Source organism: Haemaphysalis longicornis, unplaced genomic scaffold, assembly GCF_048455015.1.
Source record: "Haemaphysalis longicornis isolate Haplotype H1 unplaced genomic scaffold, Haemaphysalis longicornis Haplotype H1 scaffold_308, whole genome shotgun sequence".
NCBI classification, from domain to species: Eukaryota; Metazoa; Arthropoda; class Arachnida; order Ixodida; family Ixodidae; genus Haemaphysalis; species Haemaphysalis longicornis.
Window position 1 is genome coordinate 14,194 of NW_027526339.1, and position 18,413 is coordinate 32,606.

The 18,413-nt window shown below is 47.3% G+C and overlaps 1 protein-coding gene across 1 annotated transcript in view; it reads right to left on the reverse strand.

The window, feature by feature from the left end:
- Positions 1–17,260: 17,260 nt before the first annotated feature.
- LOC144177780 (cytochrome P450 3A41-like) overlaps positions 17,261–18,413 on the reverse strand; it is a 55,208-nt gene continuing 54,055 nt past the window's right edge. The window contains exon 14 of the mRNA XM_077705351.1: positions 17,261–17,666. Within this exon, the coding sequence (XP_077561477.1) occupies positions 17,577–17,666 (90 nt within the window). The 3' untranslated portion in view covers positions 17,261–17,576. The remainder of the gene's footprint in view (positions 17,667–18,413) is intronic.

The following is an 18,413-nucleotide window of genomic DNA, read 5'->3' on the forward strand; positions in this document are numbered from 1 at the left end:
ACGTGACAAATTGTGGCGGAGGTGCGGGGTAGTCCTCGATGGCGCGGGGTCTTTCACCAGGTCTGGGCCTGGGAGCATTGACTCCGAAAATAAAAGTTGATTTGTACAATGTACGCACACAGTCTTACGTCTTTCCTAATGATGTAATGGGCGAACTTTCGCGGGAGAGTTACGGTTACCGATGATCTCCCCCTCTCGAGCTTCGCCCCACTTATCATCATTCATTGCGTGGATATGGCGTGATTTTTTTTTTAACTTTTTCGTTTTCTGCCGATGTTTTCTACATTGAGTTCACCTTTTTTTGGGCCTCAACGTTCATGGCTCCACGAACTAGTTCACAGAACGCACGCAGGCTGGCACTGGCGCGCTAGCGAGTTCTCGTTGGCGTGCTGTTGCCATAAGCACCGACTGCTTGCGGGCAGTGGGCACAGGCCAGAATGAACAGACCCTTGGCCTGGTGCGAACACGCTTTTTACGGTACAGGCATGAGTGAGGCAAGCTCCAAATATGGGGGAAAAGCGCATGACATTTGGGCGTCTTCGGGTACGCGGAGGGCGTCCATGCACTGCGTAGGCCTCGGCTAGTGAATTCACTAGCATTCGCACTAGCACTAGTGAATTCACTAGCAAGCCGTCCTGGGAGGCTTATCTTTATGCATTTTTACAGCTGACAACATGGCAGAAGCGCGGTACGATGATTACTGAGTTATTGAGAATGCCCATCCAACAACGCCACCGGTTGTGTTTTAACAGAACCGAAACCGAAACCGAAACTTGTTTGGTTGCTCACCTTGGGCATCGTCCAATCACGGTGCCCGCTCCTCCCAACGTCACAGCTTTAGTTGGCGCGGCCGCCGCAAACCGCGCATGGTAGTTTTTCTTCTTTCGCGCTTTGTAAAATAATTACCGATTTGTCAACCGGATAAACGATGAAAAGTGTGCTAATTTGAGCCAGTCTACGCAGTGCACGCAAAAACGGGAGCTTGACAAATTCACTTCAGTGTCCCTTTAAAGGGAAGGTGAAGCGGTTTTAGAATTAAAAGAAAAGTTGACTAGCAGCAAGTACACATTGAATAGTTCATGTGTACGAAATATTTTCGCAATACATGCAATAGAAGCGGCGCAATGAGCAAACAAAAGTGGCCCGATGCCCCGCCCCCATCTCGCCGCGCGATGCCGGAAGACCGAAGAGCGCGGGCGAAAACCGGCTGAAAAACGTCATACCTGGACTTCCGGCCGGATTCTGCCGCCTCGGCCATGCTCTTTTCGCCGTGTTTCCTTGTGAATGATACTTGTTGTTGTTGTGGTTGATAGCACTCATTTGTACAATTTTCGTGTTCAAAAAGTATACACACGAACGCCAAACGAGGCATACGTTTTCATGCCGTATTCCTAAGCAGAATAATGCCACGCCGGGATGCTTGATAACATACGGAAGCGACAGCCGAGGTGGCTGTGCTTGATGACAGAGAATATACTACACTACGTTAAATACTTTGTAAACCACTCCAATGCGTTTTTTTTTTTTTTTTTTTTTTGATGCGACGGACGTGAATGTTCACATCAGATTCTAGATTTAGGAAGGATGGGGAATACTGCTGTACTTTAGCCGGGGATGTTTCGTTCCATTCCAGAAACCAAGTCACATTTGTTCAGGAAATACTTGTTTCGTTAAACGCGTCGGTTTTCTTTCCCTATGGGCTCAGGACAGTGTTCAAAAAAACATTTTTTTTTGGCGAAACTAAAACAAGGGGCCAATCCTGATAGAAGTTCTGTCCCGGCTAAGTGGTAAACAGTATTCCTACAAAGTAAAAGAACCAAGACAACCAGATTACTTATTTTGCAAGTATACATGTCACGATAAGGTGATGTTTATCTGGAATAAAAAAAAAAACACCACTCCGAACCACCACCGTGCCATAAGTTGTGTTGACTGCGGGGGCCTAATTTTTTGCCCAAGATTCCTTGTGGCTGCATATTATAACCTGGCAAGCACTTGTTGTCACTGAACCTCAAGTGTGCTCCAATGATAGTCGGTGATATATATAATGATGATACTAAAAAAAAATTAGGAGCGAAGAGTAAATATACGGCCTCTGTCCGAGTAGCGCGGTAAATGCTTAAATCTAGAAATGCTGAAACAGGCCAACGATTCATTATCCCAAACGTTTGGTGATTGTTACCTAAAGTAACGTAACTACAACGCAACTGCCTTGTCCGACTGGTCTGTTAATTATAACGAGGTGGCCGTAATATTGTAGCAGAATGCGCAACGCACAAGCGAAAATCAAGCCCTACTACAGCCAATAATGCTGAGCAGGCACTAGTATGCTGCAGTGTTTTCAGAATAAATGCATGCGAAGCAGTAAGACGGCACTCATCGAAGTGCAGCTAGCAATCGCGGAGGCGCTGTAGCGCCGCTGCCGAAATGGCGCGCGCCTGTGGGTCTGTGTACGGGGATGAGTAACGGGGCTGGGGTGGGCGACAACGAACAAAGAAAATGCGGAAGCAGAGTCTGCTTGTTGGTTTATGCGTGTACCGGCATGATGTGTCTCGCATATACGTTTACAGCGCATGAACGCTATTTTTTCGCGCAGTGCACGTACGTGCTTTCGCTGGTAGATTGTTTATAAAACGCCCATTAATCTTCGGCATAAATGGTTTTATGTGTAATAATAAACAGTTAAGGCAGTACCTAATATTAACATAAGGTATAAAATCCCCCTATGCTGGTTGCCTAATTCAAAAATATTTTGATGGAACCCACTAGTCGACGTCACAGTCACTGCTTTGGGGTTCTCTGTCGTGTAAAGCAAATTTAAGCTCCAAGATAATTGAACCAACAGCACGGGAAATTATAGAACAAACATCCAGTCATGTGCGAAAATTAAACTGCAAGCTAAATTGCCCCAAAGGCAACCGTGCGATCGTTCGCAATGCTTCCGACAACCCGCGCGGCCGAACGGTGTCCTCCTTTGACGTCATGACGGGCGCAACCAATCAGGGGCGTCAAAAGCACGACCAACTATACTTCGGACCTGCCCAGCGAGCTCGGCCCCAGCACCGCCGTCGCAGGGATAATTTTCGCCGCTGCTAGTAGAGTGGCGCTATTTACGCACTGTCGTTCCTCGCCGCCGCGGCCGCCGCACGCGTGGGCGCAGCCATGTAGAACGCGCTATTGCAGACGCGGCGTGGAGCGTAAGTTGCGTCTGCTGTATGTAAAGCACGAAGTTTCAGACATGAAAAATACAGCTTATTTAGTCCTCTGAAGCGGGTTTTTCTTTTGAAGGGGCACGATGGTATACTGTTTCGTACCTCATTGTAGAACTGAAGAAGGTAAGGTGAGAAATGTTTCCTTTCACGAGTTCCCCGTCAGCGAAGTTTGAGGCAAATGGATAAAGACAATCTCAAGAAAAGATGAGAACACCCTTTGTTTTATTTTTATTTTTTCCCTTCATAATTGTGTTTGATTTTTGTAAATATGCGCTTTATCGCTCTACCGATCACGACAAATTGAAGCTGGCATGCTTCGCTGCGCATAGTTATCGTACTTTAATATGGTCGATTGGTGTTAAGTAGCAACGAGCAGCGGTGCGCTGTCTTTACATCTGAGCGTACCTCTCATGTTCCCACCAATTTATTGGTGTGTTTTTTTAGGTTATCCAGTTCCAAGCATCAAGGCCAGCACACTGGGCCTCATTGCGGGCTTTCGTAAGATAACCGTCGAGGAACACATTACGTGCTCACTCTGCGTGGAGCGGCTTAAGGCGCCTCGCTCTTCTGAACCTGCCACTGCAGTGATCTTCAATTTGGACGGGGTTGGGCTATGTTATCCGAGGCTTCAGTTCCTGGAATTTTTCTGTGCACTGGAAAGAGCGGCCCAAGCATTCGCAAAACTTGCGATATCCTACAAAAACACCGATGGCACTGTTTGTGAGGACGATGCTACCAGCCGAACTGGAAAACAAGCTTTTCAGCCACGATGGCTCAACGGATAGTCATACGAGGGGAGTGGTTGAGCTCGGGCCGCAGAAGTTCAGCCGACCTTTTTTCACAAATTTTGTGGCGGAGAAAACGACCAAGACTGGTAAAGAGAAAAGGATTGCGGAAAAACCAGACTCCAGAGTAGTGCTGAAAGTGTGACTACTGTGCTGCATTGTTTAAGTGAAGTGTATGGTTGTGAACGAAAATGAACTTTTGAAGAAAAAAAAAATGCCAAAGTGAAGAGGATTGTGCAATACTAGCGTTCATTAATGTTCTGAAAACCTATACAGTGTGACATTGTGTGCCTAAACCGTGGCATTGTGTATGTATATAAAATTAGCCTATAAATAGGCTTAAAATGACATCTTTGTTGAATTAGTAGTGTAGCAGGCCATTGTAGCACTTCACATGCACTCGCAATAAAGAATTCCCAATTTATTCGCAAAGAAGGGGCCAAATCATCGTCGATAATTAGGGCGTGTAAGACCGTAACTAGCATCTTCGGTGCTTGAATTTTTGCATTTTGTTTCCCGAGCATAGAAAATTCCTCCGCATCCTTATAACAAGGAAAAACCGCTACACTTCATGAGGGATTTCAACAGAAAGCTTCAATTTTGTTGTATTTACTACACAAAAAAGAGTTCCTGGGAAGCTTTTATGACACAAGTTTGGTTTATGCTATGAACTTCCCAATGTACATCAAATTCGGGAATAACCTCCCTCTGCGAGTATGAACCTGTACACCTGTAACTTTGGTTGGCTAACCAGTTCCGTTGTCAGTACGTGAGATAATGTTATTTCTTTTCGGCATCACCACGAAACTAAATGCGTCGCGTGCACCGTAACGCATCTCACAACGGGAAAGCCAGTCAAGAGGCCCCCGCCCCGCCTTAACGCGCTGAAGCAGAAAAAAAAAAACATTCATTCAGGGATGGTCACCGTAAAACTGCTACTTATTCATTCGGAATTACAGATATCAATTAACTGAAGTGTGATTAAACCCGAATTCCCGCGCCAGGCGGCTGCTACTAGCGCTCGAGCACGCACTGCCAGCGTAGCCGCCGCTCGCCGCAAAAGTGCGTAAAAGCGGCCCTAGCGGCCTGGCGCGAAACGAGACTCGGCGCTAGCGCTCCCATAGAGCGCCGCTGGCTGGGCAGGTCCGAAGTAAAGTTGGTCGTGGTCAAAAGACGAAAAGCGCGCGTCTTTCAAACGGGGCCGCGCTTTTTGCAAGATAAATGCCACTTGGACTCATGTACGATAAATTTCAATGTGATATTCGGAATCAACGCGCAAGAAACTATAGAACTGTTAATCTAACTCAAATTTTTTGGAAAGTGCTTCAGCTTCCCTTTAAGTTTGCTCCCCTCTAATACTGCCCGGCAACTAGGTATCGTTCGGTGGGTATAGCGTATTTACCTGTATTGTGTTTGTTTTCCCTCCGGCCAAGTTGACTTGGCGCGAGGGGCGTGGGGAGGAACCGCGGAAGCTTCCGTTTTGGTCGCCGCGCTATTCGCCGCGAGCTCGACATGTAGGTGGCGACACCGTCGCGCTGCTAGTGTGGATGCTCCGCAGAGCGGCCCGTAGGAATGCACACTGTGGGCGCGCTTCGTGCTTTTTTCTCGCAGTATGAGCGCACGAAAGGTGCAAACAAGAGTGGTATGCTGTACTTCGGTTCCTCAACGTTCAATGTATAGCATGGAAGCGGCAGTCAGTTTTTATTACTACGCCAAAAAAAGCGACGGCTCATCGGGAATCTCAGAATGGCCGTAATTGTGACAATGAACTTGTACGCTGTGGCTCGTAGCAAGCTCGATCTTTCCCAACTATGGCTTTGAGCCTTCAATAACAGCATAAATAGAAACAAATCAGGAAGCCTCGATCTTTGAAATTCAGTGTACAACGGCAATCTCAATCGCTTTCACTGGTAGCATGACGCATTTTTGCATTTGTGGGATGCCCTGAAATGATAACACTACTTAACTGCCCCGAAATTCTTTCTAAGAGCTTACGATATTTTTTGTGTGTTCAAAAGGCAACATAAAATTACTGAATTTTGATCAGTGCAGAGATATAAATGTAACCGCTCTAACGGGTCTTTTAAATGAAATTTTAGCGACTCTGAAGGAAGGTTTGATGAATAACGGTTTCGGATCACTTATTTACGGCTTTCGTCGCAAGTGAACTTGTGAATTGAATTGTCAACGCACGCAGTACAATCAACATCTCATGTTTAGCTAGGTTTTAGCAAAGTGACAAGCAGGTTTACAGTGTGCAAACCAAGCTTCTGGGACCTCACAGTGAGCACAAATTTTCTGTTACGGCTGCTCTGTTGACCAATTGCGTTCCTTTTAAAATCTAACAGGTGCCTGCAACACTGAGCTGTGTTTGCATTCTTGCGTATAAGGTCGCTTACGAACCCTAAAGATGGCAATAAATGAAGTTGCGCTGTTGCAGATGTAGTAAAACATTTCCTTTTTATTTCTCGTTGCGAATCAGCGCAACGGGTTCCCGGTAACTACTTTGTTTTGTAAACTGAATATAGCCTTTGTCTTTTATTTCTTGAGGATTGGTTAAAAAATGAAATTCTGTGCATTTCCTTTTTTTTTCGAGAAGAGGGGGGAGGTCCTGCCAACGGTGCAAGACCAGAGAGAACAGAACGCACGTAACGCGAAAAGCCAAACTATGGTTATCAGTATTACTTACAATCGAAACTACACTAGGCGTTGTGTTCTGTAGCGGTGAAAAAGCAGTACTTTAACACGTATTTTCAAAATTAATTAACCCCCCTTTGATCCGAGATTGTCCAGGAATTGTGGCTCGCCTTTTTCAAAAATGTATTGAAAGCAAGCATTGTGGGAAAAAATAAAAAAAAAAATCAGCGAGTGAAGGCACACACGCCCCTCACACATGTGGGCAACAACGTGCATTATATTACGCGTTTTCTCCTCTTTCTTTAAACTTAGGTCCACCTTAAGAGGTTAAGACGTGACCATATTAGGCATTTGGTTATGCTGAGTGAGACACGTTTCTGGACAAGGTGATTCATGTCGGATTTGAAATATATGAAAATGACACACGAAATGCCACATGACAGACGCAAACTCACAACTGCTTAATTTTACCGAAAAATCCCCCCTAAATACTCTTGCGCATCCATAGAAACGTATTTTAAATAATACGTAAAATTAGCAACTCAACACAGCTGAATAAATGTTTATTCCTCCTCCTGAGTATAAACAACGACTGTCCAAAAATGGTATTTATTTTAGAAATATACGGGAAGGACACGATCACACAGGCGCTTGCTGGTGTAAAATACGTGTCCGGTAATGTATGGGCGATAGCTCAGGGGTCGTGTGCAGTGTAAATGTTTTTGTTTGTTTCTTCTTTCTATAAGGACACAGCGTAGTTTTACAAGGGTGTGGAATTTGCACGCGTACGCAGGTCTTGTCGCTTCTTACCCGTTTCGCGTACTAAACTTTTATGCTTTAAATAATCACCACGCCACCTTCAAAAAGCACCCTTCGACGTTCCCGAAACGGCAGACGACTGCACTCAACAAGAGGAAAAGTGCAATGTGTGGAAGCAATGTTCACACTCAAGCGGCGACCACGGCGAAGATGTTTCGTGGAATTAAACCAGCGCATTAACCCACAACGGCCGCTGATTATTGCGTTTCTGGAGGAAATGCGCAAGCAGAGGTAACTATGTCATTGCTTACTGCCAAACGAGCACACATATTGGTTGTTTTGTCGTGTGCAGCACGCGTCTTGCGCCGCACGCAACGTGCAAAAGCAGACGACGCGAGAGCGCCATCCACACTAGGAGCGGTTCGTCCCGCCGCCGCCAGGGGCCGACTCTGTTCGCGCTCGGGGCGAATAGTGTTCATCCGACGAGCGGGCCAGGACAGGACTTGTACAAATGTGTCGGTCACCCCAAAATAGTTGAAAACGATGTTAGCTTTCGAAGGATGATTTCCTTTCGTTCATTTGGAAAACTGGAGGAGGAGGACCGTTAACATTTTAACGACCGTAATTACCGCCATGAGAACGCCCGATCCGGACGGGAGCTGGAAGTCAGTCAAGGCGTCAAACATAGGAAGAGGGCACCAGACGTTCTGTCTACGATAGTTGCACTGATCAAAGCTACTGGGCGAAGTTTCCGTTCGTCCCACGTCTGACCCTGGCGACTCGGCGGCTGGGGTGCGTCAATGGGTAGGCGACCAGGCTTCGTTAGGCGCCCCACGCGTTTACAAAGGAAAGGAATATTGGCGGCGTGGGGCACAATTATAGGCCCGCACAGTATGGACAATACTTCAACACGAGCCGCCCGACAACCGATTGCCAACGTTAGGCTTGGCTATGCATATGGTGATTTTCATGTGTGTTATATTAGTATATTGCGGAACCTTCGGGTTTCTGTATGAGAGTGAGAGAGGTGGGTCACGTGACGATTTTGAACCAAGCTAGCTTTGTTTGTTACGGTGGCCAATCGCTGCACCCATGTGTGGGCTAATCAATGAGCCATTCTCACTCTCAAATTGTGACGTCCCTGCTGTGGGTGGGATTTTGGTGGTAAAACAGAGAAGTTTGATGTCTTGGAGGCCCTGCTTGATTCGGGCCTTGCCCGACCTCTTGTATGTGATCACGAGCCTTGAGAGTTGTTAATACGTAAGGTAAAGAAAGTACATATATTGTACATTTTTCGTTTGCTTGGAGTAGCTCATCGTTTGCCACGTGCCGTCGACCACGAGACATCGTCTCATCGATCATCAATCTTCAGGCTACCGATATCTGGAGGGTCACATGATCTTCTTCTCGTGAATTTAACTGAAGGTTTTCGCCTTAAAGCAGGACCAGTTGGGGTATGCCGAAAACATCGAGAAATAACGGTAGCAAAAGAGAAGAGGCAGCCGCTAGAGGGGTTGGTACGGACGATAGAGATGAATGACTAGCTGGAATTTAATAACTCGTTATTTAAAGGTTTCTCGGCTCATGTTTGGATTACAAACTTCGAAACAGACAATGTTGCGAACCGGGGTAGTGTGGCCGAAGGGGACCATGGCTGGTGTCCTGCCGGGGCAGTCATGAGGACCAGGCTGATGAAGAAAGAAAATAACTTGATACAGGTATTCACATCTCGATCTCAGTTAACGAGCAGTGCGCTCCTACGCGCGCGAGATTAAATATACACGTTGGGTCCATCCTACCCGCTCTGGTCAGGAGCGCACCAATAACAAAAATCCATGGCGCTGAAACTGACACCCACACTCTCACACAGAGAGGGCACGTTTCCCTCTCGCACAGGAGGTCAGGTTGATTCCGGTGAGAACGTCGGGAAGACATCTGGCAATCCGGGTGGCTCGTGAACAACGGCGTCTCGGTCAACGATGCGCGGCACTCCGGCGAAGAACACATGGACGGCCAGCCCGCTGCTGATAAGGGGGGCGCCACGCGACGCCTTTGTCGCCGAAGGCGGCCTTCGCCAGCGGGGGTTTTGGTGGTCGTGAAGTCGCCCAAAGCGGCTCACGTTCCAGCAGCAGCATGGGTCGTTTTCGGGTCGTTTCCAGCATTTCCGGGATCTTTCCAGGCGATGAGGGGGGTGGGGAACAGCCGGCCGACGGCAGGCTTGGGTAGTCGATCCGAGGATGGCGCGACAGTAAGAACGCTATATTCATGATTGACAATCCAGCGCGCGAAAACACGGCACAAAAAAGAACGAGAGTTAGACAGGACAGCGCTGCACTCACAACTGATTTATTTTGAAGAAAACATTGGTCATATATACAGATCAGTCTCCCACGTGGTGGTAAATTATTGCACCCGATAACAACAAACAAAATTTACCACCACGTGGGAGACTGATCTGTATATATGACCAATGTTTTCTTCAAAATAAATCAGTTGTGAGTGCAGCGCTGTCCTGTCTAACTCTCGTTCTTTTTTGTGCCGTGTTTTCGCGCGCTGGATTGTCAATCATGAACATTCACCAACTCGCCCAAATCACAGTCCTCTTGAAGAACGCTATAGATGAGCGAATAGACGGAATTTAATAATGAACTCATTACTTAATGGTTTGGCGGAACACGTACGTTTAGGTTACAAATTTCGAACCAGGCACACTATTAGGTGAAATAATATTCCACAAAAGGCGTTAAATGCGCACGATGTTCGAAATATTCAGCAATTAATTTTGTTGGCGCCGCATCAGCACCGGTAACATTAGAAGCGACCTAGCTCGGCTATGCCAAGATGTACGTAGCGTGAGCTAAGGTTCAGTTGGTTATTCTTAGCTTTCCTGGTGGTCTAGGATTTGCCTGATAATCATGCTGACTACTGCTTCAATGACACACACACGGTATACGCCTAATGTGACACATGTATATTTATCAAGCGGCTCCGACGCAGCGTCACCAATCGCGCCAGAGCTAGGCTGGTTCCACAGGCGCACGCCGGTGTTGCTCCGACGCACGAGCCATCGGTTCCACACCCGGCCACCCCTCGCATGGTCAAGTGGACCGGGCCACCACGTGCGGAACGAAGGTCGGCGAAGACGCTGGGCGCGTGGGGTTTGTGAGAGACGCCGGGCAGCGAGCAACGTTTTGTGCGCCGTGTGACGTCACAGCTCCTCGCGCATGCGCAGCACTGCTCTCCAGGAGCCACGTGAAACTGCTCAACTTCGGCCAGTGTAGCTCACGCTACAAGAAGAAACAGATATGGTTACGAGACGCGTCCCACAAACAGAAGCCAGCTTCTGAGCTAGCGGACGCGCATCATATGCGGCGAAACTTACGTAACAGCGGAAGAAAGTAAATGCCTACTGTGATTTGTGTTTTTATTTTTATTTTCTTTAACCTGAAACCCTCTCCTTCATAATGCCCTCATTTAGCTGTTCAGGATCGATGTGTGCGCCACCCCTTTTGGCCGAACATTTTTTTAACGCGAGAGCATACACTTCGAAACACTGAAACTGTCGCGTCAACACCCCGACGTGGTACCCTGTCGCGGCCACATCTTAAGCCACTGAACCGTCGATGTCTTCTGTCTTTTTTTATCGAGCTGGAAGGAGGCGGAGAGTGGTCTCCTAGAAATAGTTGTGGTGACGGGTACACAGACCATACGCAACGCTTGTCTCAGGCTGTTCATGCGCCTGATTTTTTTTTTTTTTTTCGTCGCTTTCGTTCCGGAGTATGCGCGCTATTGTTTTAAAATATGCACTGATTCGAAAAATCGCCAGTCGGACATAATTTGTTCGGTGTAATGTCCGCTCATATTCTCTTGCACAAGGGCTCATGTAATGCCACAAGTCGCACCTGCATGGCTTGTACCCCTGTACTTACGTTCCAGGGCAACTTTGCGTACTCCGTCGAAGGTTTCTTCACCTTACGCCTACATGCATAGGGTGAAGCGAGCTTTCGGGAGCTAGACGCCGAAACAGCCCCGCCCACTGTTTCCTCCGTTAAGGTGGCTAGAATGCTAGCCACCTTACCTCCGTCCGCTCGTACTCTGCCGTGGGCTGCCCGCGGAACCGGGTATCACAATGTCATTTTGTGACGAACCGAAATTGCACGCAATGACGCTGAAGGTGTGTGCACTGTTGCGGAGACGATTTGACACGGTTTCATGCGATTCCGTGGCAGCGAGAGTACACAAGTGCCGGCTACCATATTATTCCACCCCATTTTACACGATACGGCGGTGTTCGGCTAGGCGACGAACCCGAATATGAGGCTTTCCTCTTCATGTCGGGCAACCACTAGCGCCGCCGCGTCCACCAAGGCGCAGTCGTGAAGTTATTAGCTGTACGTTGCTGCATACGCTGCCGCCTCGTTTGCCCTCGCATGGCTTGTTTTGCGCGTCGTTACGCAGCACTCAGCTTACCGTCTCAGCCACAATTGCGTAGCACTGTGGGTAACGAATCTTTTTTTTTTAATGGCGATGGTCCACAGTCCACACTCATCCAGGCCGCCTTTTTTTTTTTTTTTTTTGCGAGAGTTTTTGTTACGGCATAACAGTTATATGCACATCACATTTGTTTCACGCAGAAACGTCTGCAGAGACCGGTACTGAGTGCCCCATATCCACCGCTGTAGATCAGCCCGGGTCTCCAGGATGGAGCCCTGTGCCCCGGAGATGTTGCAGGCGAGAGGTTTGAAGGGCAGGGCCGGTCCATAGAAGGTGGCTCGTGTCGGCTTCGGGCGCAGGGACCGCACAAAAGGGACAGGTGTCAAAGCACTAATTAAGCTGCTCGGACTTCTGCCAATCGTGCTGCGATAGGAAGGTTGCGCGTGTTCTAACCGCCGCGTGCTTTTTCGTCTGCGCGGGTAATCTGCAGGATTTTGGCCCGTAAGCCGTGGCGGCTAACTGGCAGATGTCTGTGAGTGACAGTTGCCTGCGCGGACTTTGAGCCCTCCCATATATGCAGGTGGAGAACTTAATTTACCATAAAATTAAAACTTTACGGCTAAATAAAATATGCTTCTTGTAAGAAAATACTCTTCTGTACTATGGCGTGTGCAGGCCGGCACGGCGCTTCGATTAATTGCGAATATGTGACGGACCGGCAACCAAACCATACTAACTTTTACGCCTGTTAAAATCCGTTATATAATACTAGACATAGAGCCAAGAAATTAGTTTCCGGAAAGCGTAAAATTATGTGTAATTTATCACTGATCAGAGAGCATACCATGGGCTTCGAAAATTTTCGCATATTAAAGCAGAATCATTTTCATCATTATCATCATCATCAGGGCCCCAAGACGCAGTAGCCCCGGGCCCCAAAGTTTCCTAATCCGGCACTGCCTGTTAGTCACTTTTTGGGGCTATATATGCTCGTATTACCAATGAATTATAAAGAACTTCGCCCGCATTGCAGCTCATCTGACCCACCTTACATGGGACAATGCCGCGTGCCTTTGGAATGACGAGTGACCACAACTACTTCTAGGAGCTGCGGCAATGGTTGCAAGCACCGCCATTCTTGGTCCATTTCGACGAAAACGCCACCCGCACTCTAGCCATCTGTCTGCTTCAGCAGATTTTACAGGAACGGCTTTAATGTATATTGTGGTCAGAGCCTGTGCGCTCTGACGGATACACGCTCATAGGACCTTGAGGTTCTAATATTCAAGGGTGACTAGTTAACTTCATTTATCTGTGGGGTGGGGAGGATGTTGCATTTTCATTCGACAGATATAGAGAAACAGCCTGGGTGAAGAGGACGGACAAAGGGGGGCAGCCTCGATCGTCTGAAGAAAGAAGAGAAGGAACTCTCAGATGCAATGTTCGTAGTGGCAAGCAATTCAGTGCGATGTAAAACAGATATTGTAGTGAAAAGATACACTACACTACCTCAGGCAGTCTTCGCGGGGTGACCAGTTTTGACCATGAGAGCTAGAGGTAACACCACACCTCTTTCCGCAAGCACCCGGCACGGAGCAGTGGCCCGATGGCGGGAGACATAGGTGAGGAGGGAACAGAGACGTGCGTGGGACCTGTGTCGCCAACGGGCAGATGAAGGCGAGGAGGCCGCCGCCGCAGCGATAAGCGCGTGTCACGGAGGAAGGCCAGGAGGCCACGTGCGGCGCAGAGCCGTGTGCGATGGAGGAAGGCGAACACCCAGCTGTGGTCGCTTGTACAGCGGCGAGGCTTAAACAACGCCGTGAGGCGAGAAAGAGGAAACACGCTTGTTCCGTAAAGCTTCGCTACGTTCAAGTCTTACGCCTTAGTGCGAGATTCCTTAATTTTTGTTTCTTTACGTCGGCTTTGGACTCCTTTCTTCAACATGGCCGTCCAGCTGCCGCCATACTGAGGCCACAATCCAGCCATCTAGTTCCTACAGGAATTGTCACAGTTCCGGTATATCTCCAAACCCAAGTTCCACTGTGTGTCATGAGGGCTCTAGCTGTGTCTGCCGGGGGAGAAGTTGCCGACATCCTTGCTCCTTTGTGTGTAGCCCTCCTGTCACAGCCTACAACCAAATAAAGACCATGCATGAATGAACAGCCACTTCTGAAAAATACATTTTGGTCTGCATGTTTTACCTCAGTGTCTGTCACACTAGTGTTACTGGTGAGCATGCCAACGAGTGAAGTGAATGGGCGAGCCGGTGACCAGTAATTCATGATCCACAAATTACTAGGGACACTGTTAGCGAGTGACCTGCTATATAGATAGATATATAATAGATAGATATATAGATAGATAGATAGATAGATAATCTAGTGCATTCTCTGAGATTCGGCACTCTCACATCCTCACATCGAAGTGTACCCTGTAAAAGCCGGCACAAAAATAAGCAAATTAACTAAAACGAAGCCCTAGTGCAAACAAAGCCCTCGTGCAGGTTGGCACAAACTCGAGCGATTCAATAACATGATGTATAAACAAAAGCTGCACCAAAAATGTTAAGTCAGTGTGGAAATTTGTGCCCGTAAGCATCTTGATAAGACGCTTTTGAGGACAGCCAGCATCGTGTTTACATAGCCGCCATGCATGCCCCGGACACTGCGGACACGATTGAGATCCTCCCATGCAAACGGGTGCATGCATGGCATCGACTGCACCAAACAAGAGCTAGGATCACGATCGCTCTAGTGAATTTAAACCCAAACCCACTAAAATACTTGAGTTATAGTACAGGTCTTAATTCACCAGGATTCCCTGCTGCGAACGACGGCAGCGTGCTTTCACTTTTCTCCATGGGGAAGTCATACCGCAGCTAAATCAACGTCATCTTGAGAGCTGGCGTTTTCTTAGTTCTGACTTTCCTCTCGCCATCTTCACTTGGCACTTTCCTTTTCCTGGGGTCGAAGCAGAAAAGCAAACAGTGGAGACACTAACTCTCAACCGAGAGGTTTGTTTATATCTTGTGCGCCGGCGATCAAGTGTAAGCGTGTGCGGAGAAAAAACAAGCCCATAAAACGAAAGTGGGTTCGTGTGGATCCTCTTTAACAGCCTGGATAAGCAAGCGATCCAAGCTTTAAAGAGCGAACAATTCTGTATTCTTTTCAGGTGCCTGGCACACTATATGTGTGTAGGCCGTGTAGGCTTCCAGAAATTTCGAAATGGAATCGATTACACATGTTCAGGAAAAACTTTAGTCTAGAATGCGAGATCGAATGCTGAATAGTTAACTGTCCCAGCAGTAGGAAGTAGTGGTGGTGAAAAACGTTCTTTATTGAATGAGTAGGGGAGCCTCCTGTGTCCAGAAGGCCGCCGGCCTGCGCTGCATCCGTGAAGCTCGTTGCACCAGGACGAGTTGACACTCCGGCGCCGAACTGGTCAGCGCAGACACCCACTGCTCAAGGGGTGGGGAGAGTATGGCATGACTGTGGTGGGGTATATCCGTTGAGTTAAAATGCAACAGGAATTTCTGTATATCCGTCGAATTAAAATGCAACAGGCCTGGGTGGTGATCTTGTTGCTCGAGAGCTGGTAAGTCCTCATCGATGCTAGGCCGTAATCACATCCAGCTATCAACAAATGTAGAGTATTTACAGGAGAGCTTGGAGACCAGACCAGATGGTGCTAGCTAACTGGCTTTACCCCAGAGTAGGCTTCGCTCAACTGTCTTGAGGCAAGGGACACTCAAGCCTTTGAACAGAAAAATGCCTTCAAGCATCAATTTCTGGTGCAACCACGGTGGCCTGCCACTTGAAGCTCAGAGGTAGGAAACCAAAGGTTTCATGCTGATCAGCAAGTAATGTGCTTCCTCTTTTTAAAGGTAAACGGTAAAGTCCTTATATTTCAATACCACAAAAGTTCCTTCAGCCTTCATGAAAGGCTGGTACATGAAAACAGTGTCAGCACAACGCAGTGCTGGTGGCGTTACCGTTCTCTCCAACTTACCGCAATCTCTCATCCCTGTTACAGCTTTCGACCTCAACACCAGCCAGTGATTTTGGGTGACACTGAGATCCAAAGCAAGGTGCAAGATCAACATCCTTACTTCTGGATAGTGAGATCTTCCTATTCTCTCATTTTTGGGCATGTAAACTACTAGGGATGGGCGAATATTCGGTATTGTCGAATATTCGATCGAATAGCTCTCTATTCTTTATTCGCTTCGATCCGAATGCAGGTATTCGATATTTTCGAATTATTCGATGCTCCCGAATAGGCAGCTGAAAGCCAAGCTTTTCGGTCAAGCTTTCCGAGAGTTACCCCAGGCTTGGCTCAAGACCCACCGACGCGGACATTTCTATTATCAGTGCCGGCACTGCCGAGTTGCTGCCTTGCCTAGAGGTTCGACGAAGCTCTCGGCCGCCAGCACACTTTAGGTTAAAAAAAAAAAGGCGGCACTGAAACGACACCGCTCCGAACATCGCGGCACCAAGCCAGCAGACTTGTACAGGCCGCCATTTTGAATAGGCATGCCGCCATTTTGAATAGGCTCGCACAGCGCGGCAGTACGCCGCACTAAGCGAGCCTATTCAAAATGGCGGCCAGCCACTTGCGCATGGAGCACTTGCGCTTTGCTTGGCTACGGCCGAGGATACTAGTGGCTACAATACTTCTTTTTTTAACGAAGCTTAACTCTGCGAGTTTCTAGGCGGCGCTTAAACTTGTGAATGAGCAGCCGGCGGAAACTGCTGCACCTAGAGCATGTGGCGCAACAGGCATTTCTTCATGAAAACTTGTGAATACAGCAAAGGAAGGCTGTGTGTAGTGTAAGATTTTGCAATAAATGTTCAACTGGTAATAGTTTTACACAATGCTGTGCCTACGTGAGTTCTAATTATTAGAAAAAAATGTGTACATTAGTCAGGTCACAAGTTGCTCATTTGTCTTTGTGATTTGCAATGTGTACTATTCGAACTATTCGATTCGAAATTATTCGACCAAATCACTATTCGCTTCGAATTCGCTTCGAACCTCAAAATCTATATTCGCCCATCCCTATAAACTACCTATTATTTAATATGAAGTTTGCAGCTTTTATCACTCAAGGTCCTCTGAGAGAATTTTGGGCTGCTCACAGACTGCAATTAAACTATTACCCCGCATTCTCCCCCTTGCCCTAGCCATTTATGTCAAGTGGTATTACTGCCATTGCCCTAGTTTTTCTACAAAGTTTCAACTTTAACTTTTCTCATAATGCATTGGTTACACTTACGGCAAAAAAAAAAAAAAAAAAGTAGGGGGGAAGGTGACCAATCATACACAAGAGAAAAATCCTGCTAAAAGCTCCGATGGGAGAAGACAAAAAAAAAAACTGTGATACAACCTGCACTTCTGGTTTCCAGAAACAAATAAAAACAACACAGCTGTACAAAACAAAGAACAAATTTATTAGCGATTTTTTGATACCTGAGCAAGCACATATGCAGAAAATTTGCACAGTGGAATCGCAGCGCAGCAGTCCAGGACACTGTATAAGTCACTCGGTACGTTGCACAACATTGCAAAAGCTTTGCAGGTCAAAAATGTTCACAACCATGTGCAAAAGGGCACACAAACTGTTAACAAGCGTGTTTTGTCTCGCAACAGATCCGGCGGTGGGTTTCTTGAGAGCAAAGAGCTCCTACTACGTCTACTGTGCCAGATGTGTTGTAGAAAAAATTGTGAGATGTCTCCACAGGCATTAACATCATGCAGTCGTCTCCGGTCTCTTCCGTATGCCGACATTAATGCCTTTCAGTCTAATTGTACCCGACTCGTAACCCATTTGTGGTGGATACTGGAAAGAAAGAAAAAAAGAAAACGCAGATCGTAAAAACGTACATTGCTTTCAAAATGTAACCAACAATTAAATGGTACGTTTGTCATTCAGCACATAATGTGCGACGTGGCGACGTTTATTTATGCCTGGCAGCCAAGACTTGTTAGAGGCCAAAATATTAGTGTCCTTCATGGGAAAGTGTGGCTATTAGCAAAGAATCAATTTCCTTGGCATAATAGTGGTTCGTTGTGCCGAGGACTTTGTTGCATTGTCTTCTATGGCTAGCTGACGGGGAATTGGAAATACAGTCGAATCCCGCTACAACGAAATTGACGGGGCGTGCAAAAAAGATCTTTGAAGCGAAAATTCGTTGACGCGAAATCTGCCCCAACACAGCACGGAAAGGGCAAGAAAAATAGCTCCGGATATTTCGACATCATTGGCAGCATAATACAACATTTAGAAAAAGGAGTGACGCGCGCAGTAACGTCGTGTTTATTCAGATAACAAACATACCAATGGTTATCTGTTTTTTAACCAGCATGCAAAGAGTGCGACACTGAGGAGAAGGGGGAGAGGTGAAGAAATGAAGAAATGCAGGCGCAAAGCGTATTGCTGTACGACAATGCGTTTCCGCCGAGCTAATTACTTGCAGATAGCTGCTAGGCGGTTAAAAGCCCCCCTTTCGCTTGTGGCAGGAATGGCGCCGTTGTCTTATCCTCTGACTAGGAACGGCAGCAACTGACCTTGGCAGGCAAGCCCCGC